Genomic DNA, 24712 nt, shown 5'->3' with positions numbered 1-24712 from the left:
TTAGAGGCCTCTGCTCCTCTGAGCTCCACCAATTATTGTGTCAGGCTGCTAGCCTTGTTGTGTAGATTCCTTGACAGGGGTAGGATGTAGTGTCTTCGTCCTATGAGCTCAGCCATAAGCTAAGTGGTTAGGGTCTCTATGAGCCTCCTTGGCTACTGCGAGCATTGTTAGGCCTCCTCCCGCTAGAGAGAGTTATCTTAATGAGGCAGCATTTGTGAGGCTCTCTGTAAACATCCTTGCAAGATGTCTTGAGCATGGGATGTAGTTAGGTCTCCTCTTGATTTAGAGAATCATCAAGTTGAGGCCTCCACTCCTAGAGCTCGGCCAGGCAGTTTGCTAAGTTGTTAGGGTCTCTGTGAGCCTCCTTGGCTACTGCAAGGTTTTCTGGGCCTCCTCTCGCTAGAGAGTTATCTTACTGAGATCTCCGCCACCTTGAGCTCTGCTAGGACAGCATTTGTGATGTGTAGGCTCTCTGTGAGCCTCCTTGCATGATGACCTGAGTGTGGGGCATAGCTAGGTCTCCTTTCGATTTAGAGAGTTGTCTTGCTGATGCCTTCCACTCCTAGAGCTCTGTGAGGTAGTTTGCTAAGTTGTTATGCTCTCTGTGAGCCTCCTTGGCTACTGAAAGCATTGCTTGGCCTCCTCTAGCTAGAGAGTTATCTTAATGATCCACTCCTAGCTCAGCTAGGATTGAATTTGCTAGTTGTAGGCTCTCTGTGAGCCTCCTTGCAAGATGTCCTGAGCATGGTGCATTGTTAGTTTTCCTCTTGATTTAGAGAGTCGTCATACTGAGGCCTCCACTCCTAGAGTTTGGCTAGGCGGTAGTTAATATTATAAGTTATTAGGTTCTCTGGGACCCTCTTTGGTTACTGACCTTAGTGTGGAGTGTTGGTAGGCCTCCTCTTATTATGAGTGTAGCTGTATTGAGTCCTCCACTCTGCAAAGCTTCACGGGCCAGTTAGACTGAGTTTTATCTCTTTTTGAGCTTTCTCTGTACTGCCCATTAGGTTAGTGTGTTGCTAGGCCTCTTGTTCTTCCAGTCTTCAGGGCTGTCTGAACAGAAGTTCTGAGTGTTAGGCTCCATGTGAGCATCCCTGGATACTGGCCTGAATATGAATGTAGTTAGACTTTCTTTCTTTAGAGTCATCCTATTGAGGGCTCCGTTCTTGAGAAGCTCCGGTCTATGATGATTAAATGGAATGAAATTAAATGGAAAGCAACTGGAGACTTTTGCTTCTCAGATATTTTTGCTCTTCTTAAAAATGAGAGGAGGCCCGGCAACACCCAACACTCAGGACATCTTGCAAGGAGGCTCACATAGGTCTAACACTAACAATGGTATCCTAGCGGAGCTCTGAAGAGCAGAGGCCACAGTGAATAACTTTCTCAGCGAGAGGAGGCCTAACAACACCTGTGGCAACCAAGGAGGCTCACAGAAAGCCTAACTACTTGATATCGCTATCCAGGTGGAGCTCTGAGGAGTGGAGGCCACTATAACTCAACTCTCTATAGCGAGAGGAGGCCTGACAGCGCTCCATCTGAAAGCAGTAACCAAAGAGGCTCAGAGAGAGCCTAACTACTCAGTACTACTGCCTGGTCAAGCTCTGAGGACAGAGGCCTCAGCATAACAACTAACTATGTCCTTTCCCCCAGGACAGCTACCAAGGAGGCTCACAGAGAGCCTAACTACTTGACATCGCTATCTGGGTGGAGCTCTGAGGAGTAGATGCCTCTATAAAACAACTTTCTAAGCGAGAGGAGGCCTGGCAACCCTCCATAAAAGAGGCAGTAGCCAAGGAGGATCAAATGGTGCCTAATGACTCAGCCTTGCTGCCTGATCAAGCTCTGAGGATGGAGACCTCAGGTTAATGACTCTCTGAAGTTAGAGGAGGCCTAACTATGTCATACACCCAGGAAAGCTACCAAGGAGGGTCAAAGAGAGCTTAACTACTTGATATCGGAGCGGAGACCTCTATAACTCGACTCTCAATAGCGAGAGGAGGCCTGGCAATGCTCCATGTCCTGTGAACGGTGCAAAAAATGGCTTTTTCCAAGACCTCTACACTTCACAGTGAAGATCTAGGAAAAAGGAAGATTCATACGAGCTGGTGGATTATGCCCCTAGAAAAAAAACGGTCATCGAGGCAGCCACATGAGGTTGTGCTTATCGAGTTTCGACAGCAGATCTAACCTATCCGCAGCGCGACATAACGTCCAACAACTCGTCATATGTGGGGCAGGCGGGGTGAGAGTGCTCAGAAACATCGTCGTCCTCATCAGCCTCACCCTGCACAGCTTAGCCTGGGGCGAGGAATGCGCTCGCTGCTGAATCAGATGCCGTGAGAGAGACCACATCATCATCCCACAGCTCGCTCTCGTCAGCCACCAACAAGTGAGAGATACTCAAACCCCATCTCAAGCACATTGGGTTCCATCTGCCAGCCCCACGACTTCAGTTTCCTGATCGCCTCGGCTGCAGCAGGTCCGTTACCCTGGGGTGAAGATGGCTGTTCCGATTCCCTCAAGAAAAGGGGCAGACGAGAGTGAAGTTTCCTGAGAAGAGAACGCTCGCAATGCACGCATACAGCCCCTTCAAAGACTGAGTGTGCAAGTGTGACCGTGTGGACTCGGTCCACTTACACTAGTAAGGCCCGTACTCAAGACCCCAACTTTTCAAGCCTCCCCAATCAGGCTTTCAACTAAATGAAAAGGACGAGCAGAGACAAAACCACAGGCTACAATTTTATTTATCAATTAGTTACTAATACCCCTTGAGCTCAACATCAATAATAAAAAAAACATTTAATCAATGTGAATGAATCAGCCCAATGGGCTTCGTTTAGTCGATTCACATGGGCCGACCACCCATACACAGGCCAAACAATATACTAACAAGTTGGTTTCTTTCCTTGGTATCAGGTCATTGCATAACATTTCACAGCTCAAATAATAAAGCAAAATAAATACAAATCAAAAAACTTCAAACTAACCAAATGATACAAAAATTATTTAAACCCACTCAACACCAACCAAATAAACCAAAGTAAAAAAACAGAAAAAACTACAATTACTCGGCTCCGTAATTGAGTAGTATCAATGTAAAGCAAGACCAAGAAATGATACAACCAACCCAAAACCCATCCACCTTGAGCGTTGTACAGGCAATAGCAAAAACACAACTCAATAAAATTATACTAACAAAGTAATAGAACACAAGGTGGCTCAAGAATCAAAGGCCACGGGTTTAGCGCATCCAACTTGAGCGTTGTACAGGCAATAGCGAAGACGTTCAATGCAATCGCGAGCGTTCAATGCAATCGCGAGCGTTCACGGCAAAATCCCGCGTCCCAAACTGGAAACGCAATTTAAGCTGCAGCAAAGCACCAGCTGGCAACTTCTGCAAAACAAATAAACATTTTCGTTTGCTTTCTTCTCCCTCCCCACTCCTCACATTTTTAATTACACAAACAGGGTAAGGGAACAATACAATTACCTTTTACGTGAAACTCACATACTCACTGGCAATGCCTGGACGCACCCGACTAATCTAAAATTACACCAAACAAGCACATTAATCAAACATGTGAATTTAGTTAAACTCCCACGAACACCCATACTCTAAGTTTATAATTCCCTCCCGTCTATGAGCCTCCAAAACCTACCTTTCCCGAGGAGTGAAGGAGATACAAGACCCACACAAACCGGTCCCATCAATACAAGACATACACAAACAGGTCACATCGGTACAATGTCATGAGGAAACTAACTCTCACCTGTGTCTATATAGCTACGTGATTACCCGAAGTACCCACCCACTTCATGCAATCCGTGCGCTAATTTTAAAGGGGCCACGCAGACTATTATTAAAGGCGTGATCCCACTACACATGCTTCTCACCCATACACATAACACACATATCGTGTGTGTCATCAGGTGTCAGAAAACGCTGACACGGATGAACACACATTCTAAAATTTGCCGTGCTAGTGCTGGCCATCTTATAAACTTGCCTGTTCAGATCGCATGTTCAAACACACGGTCTCCTGAAGAAAATAAGAGGATGACGTATTGCACAGGTGCCCTTTTATACTCTCGATCTCACTTATAATTTCGTTATAGGCTGCCGCCTGTCAAAATCAAGTTCATTGTCATGTTTAGATTTCCACTTCAGACACCAGTCACGCCCGAGGCATTCCCCATAGCGACCCCTAGGGGACACAGTGCAAGTTCCCTTTTAAAAGGGAACTGTGCTATGAACATTAGAGCCCTATACTGTATATTTCTTTAATTTAATAAATACTTATAACTTCATCACTTAATGTGAATAAAAATGTATTAGTAAACTATTTGTATGTTGATTTTCAAGTAAGGTCAAGTCATCTTTATTTCTGTAGTGCTTTATACAACACCGATGGTTTCAGAGAAGCTTTACAGTAATAAACAGAAAATGTAAACCTTCATCAAATATGAGACAAATCAAATTCTGCATTAAAGCTGCTTTACAGAAGACAATAGTGTTATTATTCAGCTCAAGTCAGTTCAGTGTTGATTCAGTTCAGTTCAATAACGGTGTAAAGTTAATCAATTATGAAATTAGTTCAATTCAGTTATAAGCAGCTTTTCAGAAGACAATAGAACCATTATTCAGCTCAGTTCAGTTCAATGTGGATTCAATTTAGTTCAGTAACATTGTCAATGTTGCATAATTAGTTATTTATGAAACAAAGTTGAATTAGCTATAAAGCAGCTCATCATTCAAGTTTTGTTCTTATTCAACAGTGTCAGTGCAGTCAAATATATAACATTGTTGAATTGTAAGTCTCTTTTAAACCCCAACTAAGCAAGCTGAAGGTGGCAGTGGCAAGGAACCCAAACTCCATCAGGTGACAGAAATGGAGAAAAAACCTTGGGGAAATACCAGGCTCAGTTGGGGGTTTTCCTCTGGCCAGTTGTGTATAAAGTATAAAAAAAAAGTATAAAAAAACCCTGACCAGCTCAAGACAGCAACACTGGCTCAATCAATGGCTTGAGTTGGACTATCGGTTTTCGAACCAATGGAAGATTTGAGGGGTGTTTAGAAAACCAGTTTGAAAACAATCATAATTGTTGTTTCATTTGGTGAAGTGAAATTCTGTCTTAGAAATTACACACTTCTGCTTAAAATAAAACATACATCAAAAACTCTACTGAGATATGATAAAGCAACCTCTGATCAATAACATGTTCCTTTGTGTTGACATAATGCTGTTTGGTTACATAATGCTGTTTGTGACTTCACTGACAGTGAATTATGTCTCTCACTTTCAGGCATCTTCCCTGGCCACAGCTCATGGATTTCCTCACGGAGTATCCCTACAATGATACTTATTATGACAACGGAACTGGGGCCCTCAACAGCACAAGCTGTGAGGCCAAGCATCAGTATAACTACTATGCCATGCTCCTGACTCTCCTCATCTTTGTCATTGTCTTCGGCAATGTGTTGGTGTGTATGGCAGTCTCCCGAGAGAAAGCGCTGCAGACCACCACTAATTACCTCATTGTCAGCCTCGCGGTAGCAGATCTTCTCGTGGCCACATTAGTTATGCCCTGGGTGGTGTATCTTGAGGTAAGAAACATTTTTTTTTTCATATGGAGCGACATTTCAGGTTGCTGGAAGTTGAAAATAACCTCAGACTGTATACCAAAAATGAGCCTCAAAATTGAGGATACGAGGCATGATTCAAAGTGTCTTGATATTGTTTAAATATGTGCGGTTCAATTAATTTAATTGGGTAATCACCTAACAACACCTTCGGGACATGTCCCAGTGGCTGCAGTGAGCTGGCACCTTACAGCTTTTGGTTTATAATGCACATGGTAGCATAGGGCTTTTGTGTCAGCTGTGTGATTTCCAACTCACAGAAAGCCAATTGATCTGTCCTTAGTCCTTGAAACATAATGCACCTCAAACAAAACGTTAAAGCCTCACAAAAGTTTCACAGGAACTAGAGGACTTATTTACTCATTTATTTATTTATTTCAGTATGTGTATATATATATATATATATATATATATATATATATATATATATATATATATTTTTTTTTTTTTTTTTTTTTTTAGTACTACACAGCTGAAATGATTCACTTTGCAAAAAAAGAGAAGTTAAAAAGGTAACATGATTGCTTTGAGTTTCTGTTGCTTTCTTGAGATTTTGCCACATTGAGGTTTTCTACAAAAATACATGCATGAATCTGATATTAAAATTCTGTCTGATAATTTATTGCTTCATATTATGGCAGATATTATAATGGATGTGCATGGTAACCATCTGCTTACTATTGCTCTCGAAATACAAAGGGTTGTCTTGTGGACATTGTAATTTTTATGAGTCTAAATATGCTAATATTGCCTAAACTATCAGCTGAAATATCTTGGCTTGGCCTCTGATAGATCACTGCTACAGGTAATTTGATAATGGTATATTAACCTCCACCCATAGATTATTGCAGGAAAATTACAACGATTTAATCTAATATTAATCTTATGGTAAAAAGCTTTACCTTTTTAGTATCATTGAGATACAATTATAGATTTCCCTTTCAAGGGAACTCGAGCTGCGTCAAGCTGTGGGAACGCCTCTGCGTGTGTGCGTCATGAAGCACGTATGGAATCAGTCCAATGGAGAGACGGAACGTCATAGGCGGGTGACGTCATCGACCAGGAAACTATAAAGCACCCCCAAAACACAAGCGCGCTATATGTGGATCTGTCTCAAGTGTTTTTGTCTGTCATATATATATATATTATATTGAGATACAATGGCGAGCGAACAACAATTTAAGAAGTGTGTTCCTCCCTGCTCGCGCTATTTAACGAGCGGGGATACACACAGCTTATGTGTTATTTGTTTGGGAGTGCAGCATGCCCAGTCAGCTCTCAAGGGGGCTGATTGTGAGCATTGCGAGCGTTTGCCTCTTAGAACGCTCCGCTCCCGCCGATCACTCTTTGAGGAGAGTGGTTCGGTTCGCGATCCCCGCGGATCGGGTCCCGCTTATGCCGAGGCTGAGCGGCGACGTCATTTGTGGGGATCGCAGATGGATCTAACAGCAGGGCTTGAGAAGGGCTCTGCCCTATCTCAGCCCTTACCTGTTAGATCCAGTGCCTCAGTCTCGGTTTCGGAAGCACGCTCTGCGGTTTCTTCCCCCCGAACTGAGGCCCCAGTACTGCAACTATCCAGTTCTGAGGATCTGGATGTTGTTAGTCTGGATGCGGGAGATGTCGATGATTCGCCATCTCGCTCTCCCGAAAGTGAGGAGCTTATGGAGGTGCTCACTCATGCTGTTTCTAAATTAAGCATCGAGTGGCCAGCTGTTAGGCAGGAGTCTAGAGAAAAATCTAAATTAGATGAAAGATTTTTGCCTTCCCGTTCTCAACCTCCACGCCGGTGCTTGCCCTTCTTCCCTGATCTCCACACAGAGGTTTCGAGATCGTGGAAAAAGCAGGTCTCTTATCGTGTTTTTAGCCCTCAAACTTCCACTTATTCAGAAATTGTGGGGGCTAAATCGCATGGTTATGGGGCGATGCCCAAAGCAGAAGAGGCGCTTGCTAGTCATCTTTCTGCTGAAGCTGCATCTTCTTTTAAAGCACCACTTTTACCCTCTAAGCCTCTTAGAAGTACGTCAGCTTTAGTGGGTAAGGCGTATTCGGCGGCCGGTCAAGCCTCGGCGTGCCTGCACACGATGTCCATCTTGCAGGCATACCAGGCTGACTAATTAAAGGATGTGAGTGACACTCAAGAGGTTTATCTCTGCGCAAGAGGTTTATCTCTGCGCACCACCAAGGAGTCGGCCAAGCTAATGGGCCGTACTATGGCAGCCCTGGTGACCGCAGATAGGCATCTATGGTTAAATCTCTCTGGTATGAAAGAAAAAGACAAAGCTTTTCTTTGGGACGCTCCGCTCTCTCCTCATGGTCTTTTTGGTGATTCTGTAAATTCTGTCATAGATAGATTTCAGGAAGAGAAGAAACAGTCGGCAGCGTTTCAGAAATTTATGCCTCTTAAAATTCATGTCCCCGGTACTGCTGGGCGGGAGCAGTCCAGGCCGTCAGTCAGCTCCTCACATAGGGCGCAACAGAAGCAGAGTGTCGCGTCTCGCGCTCCCCCTTCCAAACAGTGGGACCAGACGCGGCACTCTCAGCCGAAGTCTTCTGGCAAAACTGATCTGAGGACAGTTATTATGGCTAAGAAGGCTTCTGCAAAGAGGAAGGATGCTGAGGGTGGTCCCTGCCGTGGGAGAGAGGTGTTCAATGCATTACACGGTGCCCGCTCTTCTTCGGTGCCCTCAGGGGCCCGTTCTGCCAACCCCGCCTTCATGCTGGGGCACAGACGGTCCCAGCGAGCGCTTTCCCGAGGGACGCTCGCCCCCTCTGAGGAGGGTCTCAGAGCAGTTAAGCCAGTCGTTCCCTGCCGGTGCGCCGTTACAGGGCGCTGTGTTTGCTGCTCAAGTTACACCAGAGGCCAGTCTCGAGAGACTGGTACCCTTAGTAGTATTTCCGGCAGAGTGGAAAAGCCTTCCAAAAATATCTCAGTGGGTTCTGCACACAGTAAAAAAGGGTTATACTATCCAATTCAAGTGTCGTCCACCAAAATTCAGAGGGGTTCTGCCCACAGTGGTGGGCCCCGAGCAGGCTCTGGTAATGGAACAAGAGGTGAAAGCGCTCCTTCAAAAGGGGGCTATAGAACGGGTTCCTCCTCCCAGGTTGGAGTCAGGTTTTTACAGCCGATATTTCATCGTTCCGAAGAAGGATGGGGGGTTGCGTCCAATTTTAGATCTGCGCCTGTTGAATCGCTCGGTAGGGAAGCTAAAATTCAAGATGCTCACTATCAAGCAGATCGTGTCACAAATCAGATCCGAGGACTGGTTTGTCACGATAGATCTGAAGGACGCGTACTTCCATATTTCCATCCTTCCACAACACAGGAAGTTCCTGAGGTTCGCCTTCGGGGGCGAGGCGTACCAGTACAAGGTTCTTCCATTTGGCCTAACTTTATCTCCCCGCACTTTCACGAAATGCATGGATGCAGCTTTAGCGCCCCTGAGGTTTCAGGGCATTCGTATCCTCAATTACATCGACGATTGGTTGATTTTAGCTCAGACAGAGCAGATGGTGGTTCAGCATCGTGATGTTGTTCTCGCTCATATGAGAAAGTTGGGGTTGAGGCTGAACGCAAAGAAAAGTGTATTATCTCCTTCTCAGAAGACCACTTTTCTCGGTGTCGTTTGGGATTCGATCTCGTTGCGGGCGCGACTTTCTCCGTCCCGCATCGCTTCGATTCTTTCAGCTATGAAACAAGTAAAGCTAGGCCAGCTACTCACTGTAAAACAGTTTCAGAGACTGTTGGGTCTGATGGCAGCAGCGTCCAACGTTACACCTTGCGGCCTGTTGTACATGAGACCACTGCAGTAGTGGCTCCGGGCCAAGGGATTCTCCCCGAGGGGAAATCCCCTCCGCACGATCAAAGTCACGCGGCGCTGCCTTCGTGCTCTGGTCATGTGGAAAGAAACCTGGTTCCTATCCAAAGGGCCTGTGTTGGGGGCTCTTTGTCGTCACATAACGCTAACGACGGATGCTTCCAGGGTGGGGGGCGGTCATGAGTGGTCGTCCAGCCCAAGGTCTGTGGCAGGACCATCATCTATCATGGCATATAAATTGTCTAGAGATGTTGGCGGTGTTCCAAGCTTTGAAACACTTCCTAGCAGACCTCAGAGGTCATCATATGTTAGTTCAGTCAGACAACATGTCGGTGGTCTCGTATATAAATCATCAGGGGGGCCTGCGGTCGCGTCCACTTTACAGCTTGGCCCGTCAGATCCTCCTGTGGTCCCAGGGGAAGTTACGGTCTCTGAGAGCTATGTATCTTCCTGGTTATTTGAATGTGGTAGCAGACTCCCTGTCGAGGCAGGGGCCGAGGCCGGGGGAATGGAGGCTCCCCCCCGAGGTGGTGGAGCTCCTTTGGTTGAGTTTCGGTCACGCCAAGGTGGACCTATTCGCTTCCAAGGAGACAACGCACTGTCATCTGTGGTTCTCCATCAGTCAGCCAGCCCCTCTGGGGTTGGACGCTCTGCTACAGGCGTGGCCGAGGTCACGTCTGTATGCTTTTCCCCCGGTTGCTCTGCTACCAGGAGTTCTGGAGAGGATTCGCCGGGACGGGGTCAGCCTACTTCTAGTAGCCCCGTTCTGGCAGGCCCGAGTATGGTTCGCGGACCTAATATCTCTTCTGGACGGCTCTCCCTTGGATATTCCGATCAGGAGGGATCTACTCTCTCAGGAGGGCGGTACGATATTTCACCCCCGCCCAGAGTTGTGTAAACTGTGGGCTTGGCCTCTGAGGGGGCCCAGCTCATAGAATCTGGTCTCTCAACTGAGGTTGTTGAGACCATCCTTCACTCCAGAGCTCCGTCCACGAGGAAGTTATATGCCCTGAAGTTGAAACTTTTCACTTCTTGGTGTGCAGAACACCGGCAGGACCCAGTTAACGGCCCAGTGGGTGCAGTGCTGGAGTTTCTGCAGGAGCGTTTCTCTGCAGGGTTATCCCCCTCCACACTAAAGGTGTATGTGGCGGCACTAGCTGCTTACCATGTCCCTTTCAGTGGAGTTTCTCTTGGGAGACACCCACTTATAACTCGCTTCCTTCGTGGCACTTTGAGGCTGAGGCCTGCAGTTCGTACGAGGGTGCCGACTTGTGATCTGGCCATTGTACTAGAGGGCCTTTCTTTGGCCCCCTTTGAACCTATTGAGGAAGTTTCTGAGAAATTTCTCACGTATAAAACTCTTTTTCTGCTTGCAATCTCCTCACTTAAGAGAATTGGAGATTTGCAGGCCCTGTCGGTTGAAATCTCGTGCCTGGAGTTTTCGCCTGGTATGGTTAAGGCTTTTCTATACCCTAGACCAGGTTATGTCCCTAAGGTCCCTACTAATGCTGTCAGACCTACAGTGCTGCAGGCTTTCTATCCTTCTCCGTTTGTGTCATCAGATCAGGAGAAACTTAACCTTCTCTGCCCGGTTAGGGCGTTAGACGCTGCCCTGAGCCCTGTGGAGGAAATCAGAACAGTTATTTGTGTGCTTTGGACCACCCAGGAAAGGGTGTCCCGCGTCTAAACAGAGAATGAGTAGGTGGTTGGTTGAGGCCATCTCACTTGCTTATGAGTCGGCTGGTCAGCCTTCACCTTTGGCTGTACGAGCCCACTCTACTAGGAGTATGGCTGCTTCTAAAGCATTGTTGTCAGGAGTATCGCTAAGTGATGTTTGTGATGCGGCTGGGTGGTCTTCACCGCATACATTTGCTAAGTTCTATGAATTGGACTTAAGTTCCACTCCTGGGGCGCAGGTGCTCTCGTCCTCTGTGCGCTAGTTCCCACATGACGGTCATTTGCTCCTATGGCGATGTGGGTATTGGCGTTCCCACAGCTTGACGCAGCTTGAGTTCCCTTGAAAGGGGACGTCTCGGTTACGTATGTAACCCTAGTTCCCTGATAGGGAACGAGACGCTGCGTCGTTTTGCCATACTCCAAGCATGCCCGTTAGCGCTTCCTTCAGGCCTATCAGAAGCTGTCGCGCTTGTGTTTTGGGGGTGCTTTATAGTTTCCTGGTCGATGACGTCACCCGCCTATGACGTTCCGTCTATCCATTGGACTGATTCCATACGTGCTTCATGACGCACACACGCAGAGGCGTTCCCACAGCTTGACGCAGCGTCTCGTTCCCTCTCAGGGAACTAGGGTTACATAGGTAACCGAGACGTTTATCAATATTTTGAATTTGATTTATTTTAATATTTTCCATTTTAATTTAATTTTTTTTGTCATATTTATTAGTTTATCTAATCATTTGTATCAATTATATTTCAGCTTTAGTTAAATCAAGTTACACTAAGTAAAACAGAGAAATGTTGCCTTAGAAAATAGCTGAAAGTTTTTCATGTATTTGTTTGTTTTTATTTAGTTAACATTAATTTTAGTTTAGCTAACCAAAATGTTTTTTATGACTTTAGTTTTAGTTGTAGTTAATCATAAAAACCATGATTGGCAGAGACTGTAAGTTTGTGCTTAGCTTAGGGCAATATTATCTCAAAAGTCTACAATCCCATTGCTAAAGCTCAACAGGCATTCTCTTTTGAACTCATCTTTGCTTGCACTATTAACGAGAGAAAAAAAAAGGTTAATAGTGCTGAGAATGTAGGGAATGTGTGCATTTTTGTAGCACAGACAGAGAATTGTAATGGACATCTTTGAGGCCAATCAGTATTATTGAGATATCAACGAAACAAGTCTAACAGCCATTAGAAAAGACCACAAAACAGTTATTAAGGGAGCTAAAATGTTGAATTCATAAAAAAATATATTTCACACAATGAAGAATATTAATAAACCAAATGTCATCAAACCTTACAAACTCTCTAAAATATCATCCAGATCAAGTTTCACTCTAAACTCAGTGAAAAAACCTCACTGGAATAGCATAGCGTTATTAAAGATACAAGAGAAGCCTTATCATGGTTAAAATGAAAGCATGCTGACATTTTCCTTCAGTGGTAACTTTGAAATTCTTTGTCTCTGAAAAATTGGCTTTTCATGTACGGCAGGTCAAGAGAAAAGGAGAGACTCACTTGGCATCATTGCGATGTCGCTTACCAATGTCCATCTCACTCCGCATCAGTCTGTGAAAATGGCCTTTGGCTGCACTTTGTTGGGTCAGCTCAGCTGCTCTTTCACCCTCCATAAAAATATTGTGGCCACCGTATTGCTTACGGTGAATGATTAGAAGGGTTTATTGTATTCTGGAAATATTTTTACTATTAAACCCTAAAGTAACTCACAACTCAAAACAGATATATGAATGGTTATCCTCCATTTGTGGACAGGGAAAGAAAGCTTAATTTACTTTAAAAAAAAGAAAGAAAAAAAAAAGCTATTTTTATTGTAAAACATGAAGAGGACTATCAAGGACTGTGACATTCTACACGTGTCTACATGTTCATAGTTGATGTCTCAGTTGTCTTATGAGAGCCAATTTAATTACACAACTATTTGAAATGCCAAGAATTTTAGCCCAACAGAAATTATTGAATTATCAAATACCTTTTGTTTGGTAGCTGGGAATAACGTAGTCTCTTGAAGTATGAATTTGGCTCCTGCAGAAAGAGTATTTTGTGATAATTAAAACAGATAGTAATTACACAGTAACAAAAAGCACCATGGTACTTTTTTGACTTTTTTCAGACATAATATTTCATATGCCATGGTATTACTATCTGATGCCATCACTGTACCATAATGCTGCGACAAAAAATATTTGTAACCGTTTCAGAAGAAGTCAAGACTAAAACTGAATATTTCTATTACAAATTACAAATATATTACAAATATAATTAATTATATATGATCAATAATAACATATATATATATGAAACTAAATATATTTTGTGTAGTATAGATTATTTAAATATATATTTAAAAATATATAGTCATTTTAAATAGTATAGATTCTAATACATGCAAATATGATGTAGTGTAAGGCGGCAGGTATAAATCATAAAGGTGAAATAAATTAATCATTGTACTGGCACTCCACTCCAAGGGCCAGATTAACTAACAGCCTGGACCAGCACAAAACCCTACTGTCCGGATTTACTAAAGATACGCAGTGTAAAATTACTTGCAATTACTTACAATCAGCTATACAGTAATGTGATAACATTGACTCAGTATAAGAGGAGTCATGTTAGTCAAAATACCAGCATACAGTAGGAATAAATAACATCTATACAGTACATACAAGATTTTAAGACAAGATACAACCTTTTATACAGCAAAGTGCAAAAAGAAGATCACAGTATGCCATCTAAAACAGTGAGTTCTATACTATATTTCTTGAAAAGTATATTTTTTTTATTTTAATTTTAGGTATAGCCATCTAAATTACATTTAAGTTACATTAAAGATTCATCAAGTTACACATCCACTGTGCTGACAACTGTTACTCTTGTAATCTCCATTCCCTGATGGAGGGATAAAGACATTTTGTCGATGTACTGACACTAGGGGTCACACTTGGGAGCCACAGACACCTTGAGAAAAGGCCAATAAGAATTGGCGAGTGGAATTTGCATGCGCCACTCCTCCGAACATACGGGTATAAAAAGAAGATAATGTGTATCCAATCATTCAGGTTTGTGTTGAGGAGCCAAGAGTGTGTCCCAGCCATTCAGAGGGTAGTTCACAATTGTAGCAGGAGGGACACAATGTCTTGTTCCCTCCATCAGGGAACGGAGGTTACAATATTAACCAAGACATTCCCTATCTGTCAGTCACTTCGACATTATTTCGATATACTGACACTAGGAGTCCCTTGGGATAGCGCCACAACCAGCTGAACTGTGTTACAAGGTTATGGCGGTGCAGATTTCAAGCTACTGCACTCGCAAGGTCGTAACTTCCCAATGCCCTACGTAAGCAACGTTATCCCCTGTACCATGAAGGTGGTCAAACATGTACTTACAGTGGGAATAGTTTGTTTCAGCCATTTCTTGACCTTTTCTCTTTTTTTAGATAAAAATGACAGCTGTGCAGACCCGAAGTTAACACTGGGGAAAGTGCTCTTTTTCCTATGCTCTGGTGATAGACCACTTAGGTCTTCCGTGTCCTGTCCAGGGGCCAGACATGGAGGTTCCAGAGGTCTGGACACAGGTGCCAAATTGTGCCCTGCCCCTGAGAAAGAAGGTCCTTCCTCGCTATCGTTAGAAGCATGAGATCCGAGAACCATGTCCATGTGGGGCAATATGGTGTAACCGACGTCTGTGAAATCAGGCTCACTGAAGGGAATGCATATTTGCATAGGCTCCAGGCCCAGGTGTGCGCTATTGCATCTGTGCCGAGAAAGGCCTCGGTCAGGGAATACAACAGCGGGCATTGAGAGTATTCCTGGGAAGTGAACAGGTCTACCTGTGCTTCGCAGAATTGACTCCAGATCAGCTGGACCACCTGGGGATGGAGTCTCCACTCTCCCTGGAGCATCACTCCACTGCACAATTGTGTCCACTGCGCAATTGAGTTTGCCTGGCATCATGCAACTTGAGTGTAAACTGCCTTGGCGATTTTTATATGGCGCATTCGCCGTGTTTTTCGTTTTGACCAAAACGTGCTTGCCCTGGATCAATGGCCGAAACCTCCGCAGGGCCAGCAATACTACTAAACTGAACCCCTGCCCATAGAAATGCAAGGTCTGTCCAAAGGCTAAATGTACAGCAACAGATCGGCATGATAGTCATGCAATGTCTACCACTGCACAATGGCCATTTCTGGACTCAAGTCTGAAGCAAGTGCTGAAGTGGTCTCAAATGCATCAACCCTCCACCGCCAAGGACGGCACATGACCCAGGAAACATGAAATTGTTTCAGTCGGACTGCTGTTTTTCCCCTGAATTACTTCAGGCAGTTCAGCACCGAAGCTGGAAGCTGCACATCCTTATGACGCGTCACACTGACATGAGTGGGTATTTGTGTGTGTCGAGGCTGAACATGAGGAGGTGGGACACTCAGACACCCAACATCACTCAACATCCTGGGTCGCCCATCTCAGGGATGCGACAAAGCTTCTGGTTCTTGGCCCTTGTATGATGGACCATCGGTTTTATGCAGTGGGCTTTGACGCTGCAGGTGGTCTGTGGGCTCGTACTGCAGCGGAGCGGGCAGATCCCTCGGCGACGAGCAGACAGAGCACCCGACCTTAGCAGTCTATAGGTGACGGTGGAGTCACGCCGAGGCAAGATGAGTTAGATGGCCTCTGTCTGCTTCTTGATGGTCAATAACTGCTGGGCAAAGTTCTCAACAGTGTTGCCAAAGAGGCCTTTAGGGTGCCAATCATCTCATGGCACGCAGGGCGGAGGTGGCCTTTCCAGAGGCACTGTAAGCTTTTGCCATCAGCTTTACACAACAGTTTAGTAGAAGATTCCCTACCTGGGAAACCTCCGTATATATACCCTGGCCGCTCCAGCGTTGAGGAGAGTGAGGGTGGAACCCACCACTTTGTGAGCTCTTCATGCACTTCCGGGAAGAAAGGTATTTGGGCGGGGTAAGGTTATGAGACGTGCTCTGAGCCCAGATACCAATCATCCAGCCCCAAATGCTCAGGACAGGGTGGAGGATTCCACTCCGGGCTGATGTTTGCAGCAGCCCAGGCAAGCATGGCTGCCAAATCTGTTTCAAACTCTGACTGGGCTCCCGCACCTTAGGGCGGGAGTCCAGCCGAGTCCTCAGCCTCAATAGGCATAAGCCCGCCCTCCTATGCTGCAATCGACACCTGATCCTCATTTGGAGCCTCGTTTGAGAAATTGTGCTCTTCACAAGACGAGTCTCCTAACTCATCAAGGAATTCGACCAGGCACAACGAGCATCTTGAGGAATGGGAGGCCTGTGGGGACTGACCCAGCATAATAATCCCATTGTTGTCCCCTGAACGCCCTCAGTGTGCTTGCTGTCACAGCCTTGTGAATAGCAGAAGGACCAGGACAGGGACCGACTGAAGTGACTCCTTCTTTAACTTCTCTAACGCAAAGCTGCCGTGGTAATTTTCTCACAATGAGAACATGAGCCATTCACAAACACTTTCTCATTGTGGGTATGACCCAAACATGTGAGACCGACATTGTTGTCCATCCAAGGACGAGAGATATCGACCACACCCATAAACACACAGGCTGAAAGGCATCCTTAAAAAGACACTCTCTGTCTGTACATGCTCTTTTAGGTAAAATAGCTCTTTCACTGAAGCACCCAGGGGAGCTCACTGCCCTTAACGTAAATTCTATTCATCAATTTTCTTTGGCCTTTTCTTAAAGTATCAGAGGTATTTGGGGCTCCCAAGTGCAACTTCTAGTCTCAGTACATTGACACAACGTCAATAGGGCACAGAGCAGATGATGTTGAGGTAAAGAGAGCAACTGAGCATGTGCAAAATGTGGGAAAGAAATGAACTAATTACTTAAATGACTTCAAATAGTAATTAAAAACAAAGACCGACACACAGTGAACAAAATATTGTCAAAACACTTCTCAAAATATCGCAATTAACCACAAATTCCCAAAGTAAAAAAAATCCACATACAGGTCACTGTGCGATTACATGGGTATAGAACCATATTATATTGTGTACTAACTTTATTATGCTGTCATGAAACAGGAGAGAAGACACAGAGGTAAACTCAACAGTTCTTTATTAAAGGGTTGGTGGTGATCTGGAAGATCTTCAGACAGGTGAGTGATCAACCTGACAGCTGATTCAATTCAAATGAAAGTCACGACAAGCATGATGATAATAACTGGTCAAAATAAACGAGTCTCTGGAAGGTAGGCATTAGAAGGTGAGTTTTCAGGTAAGTTTCTCTCATGTAGAGACTGACGAGACTGGACACTAGCTGTGTCCCAATTCAGGGGCATCCTTTGAAGGCCACATCGTTCGAAGTGTGAGGCAGACGCGGTCATCGAAGGACGCACCAAGACTTGTTTAACCCTTGGGGTGACAAACGCACTGGTGCGTTTTGCTGGATTTTCTTCACATAGGAGCAAAATAAACTTAAAATACGAAAATTATGAAAAAAATATGAAAAAATAAGCTGTAAAAGGTCTACATTTGTATGTGTCCACTTACAATCAAAACAAAACATTGTGCTTTTGTAAAATAAAGAAAATAAACAGGGTGTGCTTTGTGCCTCTCCATCTCTGTGAACTTTTTTTCTGGAGCACATCTCTAAACTGAAACAAAACTCAGTGAATACTTGTCACAAATATAGAAAGACACAATGTATCTTTATAAACATTTAAGTGTCTACTTTTAAATTATCTAATTCAAAACAAAAACAAATATTCTCTGTTTAATTAATCTGTGTGAAAAGAGAGAGATGTCAGTCGTTTTCAAGGCAGTTCATTATCTGCTAATGTGAACGCCTACGGAGAGCGCGCACTATTATAAACGCAAATGATCTGAGGCGACCCATGCAAACCTGTCAACACCCACATCAACTCGATAAAACATATCAAGTTTAATCAGATTCATGTACTTTACGTCGTCTTGTGACGACGTAGTTTCGGAAAGTTTTTTCCGAGTATGGACGTGTGTGACGTCAGTGTAAAAACACTGCGCTCTAGTAAAACATTTCTACTTTTAGAAACCCTCGAGACCTTGTGTTTTTCCCCCATTTCACTGCCCATCTCATGGGATCTGATTCGGGATCAAACATGTTTGGCTGAATCTGATTGTTAGCCACGGTTTGTTTTGGGATGTCACAGCTTCCAGATGCTCTCAACGCAAAAGCTTCGCGCGCTCGTGATTATTTAGCTCCGCCCACACCCGCTCCTTTTTTTACGGAAAGACTTGGTACAGCCTATCTTTCTTTTATAAATATAATAAAACGAAAGACTTTTTGGAGATATGAAGGATGCAATACTACTCTATAGATACTCAAGATTAACATGAGATTGACTGAAACTGAGTGTTTCACCCCCCCTTTAACCTACCTTCAAAATTATAGACCCTTCATTTCTTTGTAAGTGGGCGAACTTGCAAAATCAGCAGGGGATCAAATAATTATTTCTTCCACTGTGTATAACTTATGTAAAGTTCCCTTTCGAGGGAACTCGGACTGCGTCGAATGACACTTTGGGGGAACGCCCCTCAGCGTAGCGTCTCTGAAGCATGAATGAAACTAAGCCAATCTCTGATTGGTGTTGCGTCATGATGTAATGAGTGACGGCATACAAGCGGAAGCTATAAAGGACGCCGGCACACATGAGATGTCAGCTTTCTGTTCTTCAGCAAGCGCTATCTGTTTGACTTGTCTGTCTTATTTGGTGTTGTCTGTCACAAGCATTTCAAATATATATATATATATATATTTATATATTATGACGAGCCAAGCGAGTTTCACGCGGTGTGTGCATCCCTGCCCTCGTTATATCACGGGTGGGGACACACATCGTTTGTGCACACATTGTTTGGGAGTGCAGCACGCGCGGGCAGCTGTCGAGGGGGCTGCTTCCGAGGATTGTGAAAAACTTCCAATCCGTGTGCTGCGCTCCCGCCTGGCCATTTTTAACCAGGATGGTCAGGCTCGCGAGCCTCGTGGTGCCATTGCGGCTTCTTCCGCCCGAGTGGAGGACCCGATGTTTGAACTGTCTGCTTCCGAGGAAGTAGACGTGCTCAGCATCGAGGGCGGAGATTTTGGGGATGACTAGCCACCCCATGTCCCCGTATATGAGGAGCTGGTAGAGGTTGTCTCTCGTGCTGTGGCCCGTCTTAATATCAGTTGGCCATATGAGAGGCAGGAAGCGCTCGTGAAAAGCAAATTAGACGAGCACTTCCTGCAGCACAGAGAGCAACCTCAACACCGGGGCTTGCCTTTCTTTCCCAATTTACACAATGAGTTGTGTAAATGGTGGAATAAACCACATTCCTCGCGCGTGTCCAACCCCCCTGTCCTTAATTATAGTAATATTTTGGGGGCGCAAGAGAAAGGTTGTGGGACGATGCCAAAGGTGGAACAACCATTAGCCACCTATTTATCACCTGAATCGGCATCGTCCCTAAAAGCCCCGGTGCTGCCCACTAAGCCGTGTAGGGATACATCTTCCTTGGTGGGCAGGGCTTATATGGCTGCGGGTCGCAATATATTCTTAAGGATATATTGATGAGGGCGAGGGACCAACTCCAGAAGATGTAGCGGAGTTGAGGAAGGCTGCAGATTTATCTCTCCGAGTCATCAAGGAGACGGCCCGTGCCATCGGCCGGTCCATGGCAGCTCTGGTGGTCTTGGAGAAACATTTATGGTTAAATCTGTCGGGGATCAAGGAAAAGGACAGGGCTTTTCTCCTTGATGCCCTGGTTTCACCTTCTGGCCTGTTCGGCGACGCCGTAAATACAGTCGTCGACAGGTTTCAGGAGGTGAAAAAGCAATCTGCAGCCTTCAAGCAGTACCTCACTCGCCGCTCGAAATCCAAGAAGCCTGCCCCCAGTGGGCAGCCGCAGCCAGCTACCAGCTCCTCCGCCTATAGACAGGCGCAGAAAGAGAGCGTTGCGTCTAGAGCCCCTCCTCAAGGAGCCTGGGGGCATAGACAAATCTCTCAGGCGAAGCCTCAGCAGCAGCAGGGCGACCTGAGGGCCATCCTGCAGGCTAAAAAGGCTTCGTCAAAGAGGTCCTAGCCAGCCTAGGTCCTCTGCGGGCAGGCAGCAATCGTGTCCGCCCATCAAGAATCGTTTTCGGTCGAACCCTGCCGGGGATCCGCCTCAAGGGGTCGAGAACGAATTTCGATTGGTACCCGAAGCCAGGCTCGAGAGCCTGGTTCCTTTGGTAAAATATTTCGATGCATGGAAAAATCTCACGAATATTTCGCCTTGGGCCCTGCACACTGTTCAAGAGGGACACAGGCTGTTCGGTTTACGCCCACCAAGGTTCAACGGGGTGGTCTGGACTGCAGTCGACCCAGTGCAGTGTCGGGTATTGGAACAGGAAGTAAACTCCCTGCTGGTAAAGGAGGCTATAGAACGTATTCCTCCACCGGACAGGGAGTCTGGGTTTTACAGCCGCTACTTTATAGTTCCCAAAAAGGATGGGGGGTTGCGTCCAATAATAGATCACAGACACTTGAATCTTTCTCTGAGGAGATTCAGGTTCAAGATGCTCACTATTCCCACAATCGTGAGTCAAATTCAATCCGAGGATTGGTTTGTCACGATAGATCTAAAGGACGCATACTTCCACATATCCATCCTTCCATCTCACAGGAAGTTCCTGAGGTTCGCCTTCGGGGGCAAAGCGTACCAATATTGGGTTCTTCCGTTCGGCCTAGCTCTCTCCCCACGCACATTTACCAAATGTATGGATGCAGCTCTAGCACCGCTGAGGCTCCAGGGCATTAGGGTGCTCAATTATATCGACGACTGGCTGATTCTGGCCCAGTCACAAGATCTGGTGGTTCGGCATCGAGATGTCGTCCTCGCCTACATTCAAAGCCTGGGGTTGAGACTCAACACGAAAAAGAGCGTGTTGACACCATCCCAGAGAACCACGTTCCTGGGAGTGGTGTGGGACTTGGTCACGATGCGGGCACGATTGTCTCCTGCACGAATCGAGTCCATTCTGGCCACAGTGTCCAGGATAAAGCTAGGCCAAGCCATTACTGTGAAACATTTTCAAAGAGTGTTGGGGCTCATGGCAGCAGCGTCCAACATTATTCCATTTGGCCTGCTGCACATGAGGGCCCTCCAGTGGTGGTTGAAAATCAAGGGGTTCTCCCCGAGGGGGAACCCATTCCGCATGATCAGGGTTACGCGCAGATGCCTTCGTTCCCTATCTATGTGGAAAAAAGCTTGGTTTCTGTTCCAATGTCCAGTGTTGGGAGCGTCATGTTGCCGGAAAACCGTTTCGACAGACGCCTCCCTCACGGGCTGAGGCGCGGTCATGGACGGCCGCTTTACGACTGACCTATGGCAGGACCATCATTCCTCCTGGCACATAAACTGCCTGGAGATGTTGGCAGTGCTCCGAGCTCTGAGGAGCTTCCTGCCGGACCTCAAAGGTCATCATGTCTTTGTGAGGTCAGACAATATATGTCGTTTGTGGCCTATATAAACCATCAGGGGGGTCTGAGGTCTCGCCCTCTTTGCAGACTGGCGCATCAGATCCTCCTGTGGTCCCTGGGGAAGCTGTTATCTCAAAGAGCAACATACATCCCAGGGAGTCAAAATCAGGGAGCAGACATCCTGTCGAGACAGGGGCTGAGGCCCGGGGAATGGAGACTCCACCCCGACGTGGTGGAGTCAATGTCTCAGTGGTTCGGCCCACTGGAACTGGACCTATTCGCGTCTCGAGAGACGACCCACTGTCCACTGTGGTTTTCCCGCACTCATCCAGCCCCGCTGGGGTTGGATGCCAAGGTGCAGATGTGGCCGAGGCTGCGTCTGTATGCATTTCCCCCGATCGCTCTGCTCCCGGGAGTTCTAGAGAGGGTCCGTCACAACGGGATCAGTCTACTGCTGGTAGCCCCGTTGTGGCCGGCCCGAGTATGGTTCTCAGACATTGTATCGCTCCTAGACGGCCCTCCTTGGGAGATTCCCCTCAGGAGGGACCTGCTGACACAGGCAGAGGGCTCAATAATTCACCCTCGGCCCGAGCTATGGAAGCTGTGGGTCTGGCCCCTGAGGGGGCCCAGTACTTAGAGGCCAGCCTATCAGCTGGAGTAGTGGAGACCATACTCAGCTTTAGAGCTCCATCCACGAGGAAATTGTACGGCTCAAAGTGGAATGTCTTTACCAAGTGGTGTAGAGGGCGTGAGGTGGATCCAGTTAACTACCCAGTGGCTTCAGTTCTGGAGTTCCTCCAAGAACGCTTTTCAGCTGGTCTTACCCCGTCCACACTCAAGTTGTACGTGGCCGCCATTGCGGCTTTCCACGCTCCTCTGGGTGATGGGTCTCTGGGGAGACAGCAGTTGGTCGTACGTTTCCTCCGTGGGGCTTGGAGGATGAGACCTGCAGCTCGTTCCAGGGTTCCCACATGGAAACTGGCAGTGGTTCTCGAAGGGCTGGCCGAGGCCCCCTTCGAACCATTGGAGTTGGCTGAGGCCAAGAACCTTTCCCTGAAGGTGTTTTTTCTGTTGGCCATTACTTCTCTGAGGAGGGTAGGAGATCTCCAGGCGCTCTCTATATCTAACGGGTGGCTGGAGTTTGCTCCAGGCGACATTAAAGCCATTCTACATCCATGATCTGGTTTTGTCGCCTAGCAACTGTGACAGCCGTTGTGACGAGCGGGAATAACATTTGTACTGGACTTTACATATAAAAAGTCCTCGGGTTACGACTGTAACCCTTGTTCCCTGAGAAAGGGAACGAGGACTGCGTCGAATGACACTTTGGGGGAACGCCCCTCAGCGTAGCGTCTCTGAAGCATGAATGAAACTAAGCCAATCTCTGATTGGTGTTGCGTCCTAGAACGCCCTATTTGCCTAAGGTGCCATCTAATGCGGCACGGCCTACGGTTCTGCAGGCTTTTCATCCTTCACCTCACGTGACGGCGGATGAGGAGAGACTTCATCTGCTCTGCCCTGTCAGAGCTCTAAAAATTTACATTCAGAGGTCCTCTTTATGGCAGAAGTCAGACCAGTTGCTGGTGTGTTTTGGGTCGCCCAAGAAGGGTCTTCCCCCCTCCAAACAGACCATCAGCAACTGGATAGTCCATGCTATTTCCTTGGCCTAGGTGCGCAATCTGCCTTCACCTTTGGCCGTGAGGGCTCATTCAACCAGAGGCATGGCGTCCTCTAGAGCCCTCCTCTCGGGGGCCTCAATCCAAGAGGTCTGCAATGCAGCAGGATGGGCCACCCCCACACCTTTATTAGGTTTTACAGTCTGGACATCCCGTCTATGCCTGGCACTCTCGTGCTCTCGTCCTAAGTGTGCCTGTGAGCAGCTTCACACTAGGACAGGCAGGGCGCGTTGTGGCATAGTGGGTACTCGTTCCCCCAAAGTGTCATTCGACGCAGTCCGAGTTCCCTCGAAAGGGAACGTCCTCGGGTTACGACTGTAACCCTTATTCCCTGAGAAAGGGAACGAGGACTGGGTCCTTTCGCCACGCTTTCCCCTGCCTGGGAGCGACTTGCTTCATCACAGAACCTGACATCTCATGTGTGCCGGCGTCCTTTATAGCTTCCGCTTGTATGCCGTCACTCATTACGTCATGACGCAACACCAATCAGAGATAGGCTTAGTTTCATTCATGCTTCAGAGACGCTACGCTGAGGGGCGTTCCCCCAAAGTGTAATTCGACGCAGTCCTCGTTCCCTTTCTCAGGGAACAAGGGTTACAGTCGTAACCCGAGGACTTTTTATATATAAAGTCCAGTACAAATGTTATTCCCGCTCGTCACAACGGCTGTCACAGTTGCTAGGCGACAAAACCAGATCATCCCAATGAACAACTCCCAGGACACAGCTTGCAACAATTTGTTAATGTGACAATACATTTTGTTAGTTTAATGTTCCAAATAACCAGTGGTGGAATGTAACGACATACATTAGACATACATAAATGCACATTAAGCCTGCATTTATTTGACCAAAAATACAGAAAAACATTATTACAATGTAAAATAATGGTTTATTATTTGAATATACTTTAAAATATAATTTATTTCTGTGATGCAAAGTTGAATTTTCAGCATCAGTCTACAGTGTCACATGATCCTTTAGAAATCATTATAATATGCTGATTTATCAACAATGTTGGAAACATTTATTTAAAAAAAAGAAAGAAAATGACTGACCCCAAACTTTTGAACGGTAGTGTATATTGGTAGAAAGTTTTTTTTTTTTACTTTTTAAACTCAGAATCCTGAAAAAGTATCAAAGGTATTAAATATATTAAAATAGAAAACCATTATTTTAAATTGTAGTAATATTTCATAATATTACTGTTTTTTCTGTATTTTTGATCAACTAAATGCAACCTTGATCATTTACAAATTAATTGACATGACAAAAATAAATGTACAGAATAATGTATTTATTATATTTACAAGTTATTACTTGCATTACAAAAATAAACAATGCTCAGAAATATTTTGATTATTTATAAATTATAACTTACATAAAAATAATTTATATGATCATTTAATTTACTAATTTT

At 45.8% G+C, this 24712-nt stretch overlaps 1 protein-coding gene across 1 annotated transcript in view; it reads left to right on the top strand.

The window, feature by feature from the left end:
* drd2b (dopamine receptor D2b) overlaps positions 1–24712 on the top strand; it is a 231374-nt gene that overhangs the window by 103375 nt on the left and 103287 nt on the right. The window contains exon 2 of the mRNA XM_077206507.1: positions 5308–5608. Within this exon, the coding sequence (XP_077062622.1) occupies positions 5330–5608 (279 nt within the window). The 5' untranslated portion in view covers positions 5308–5329. The remainder of the gene's footprint in view (positions 1–5307; positions 5609–24712) is intronic.

Source organism: Siphateles boraxobius, unplaced genomic scaffold, assembly GCF_051911475.1.
Source record: "Siphateles boraxobius isolate OS27281-9 unplaced genomic scaffold, OSU_SipBor_1 56, whole genome shotgun sequence".
NCBI lineage: Eukaryota > Metazoa > Chordata > Actinopteri > Cypriniformes > Leuciscidae > Siphateles > Siphateles boraxobius.
This window is presented reverse-complemented; position numbering and strand designations above follow the sequence as displayed.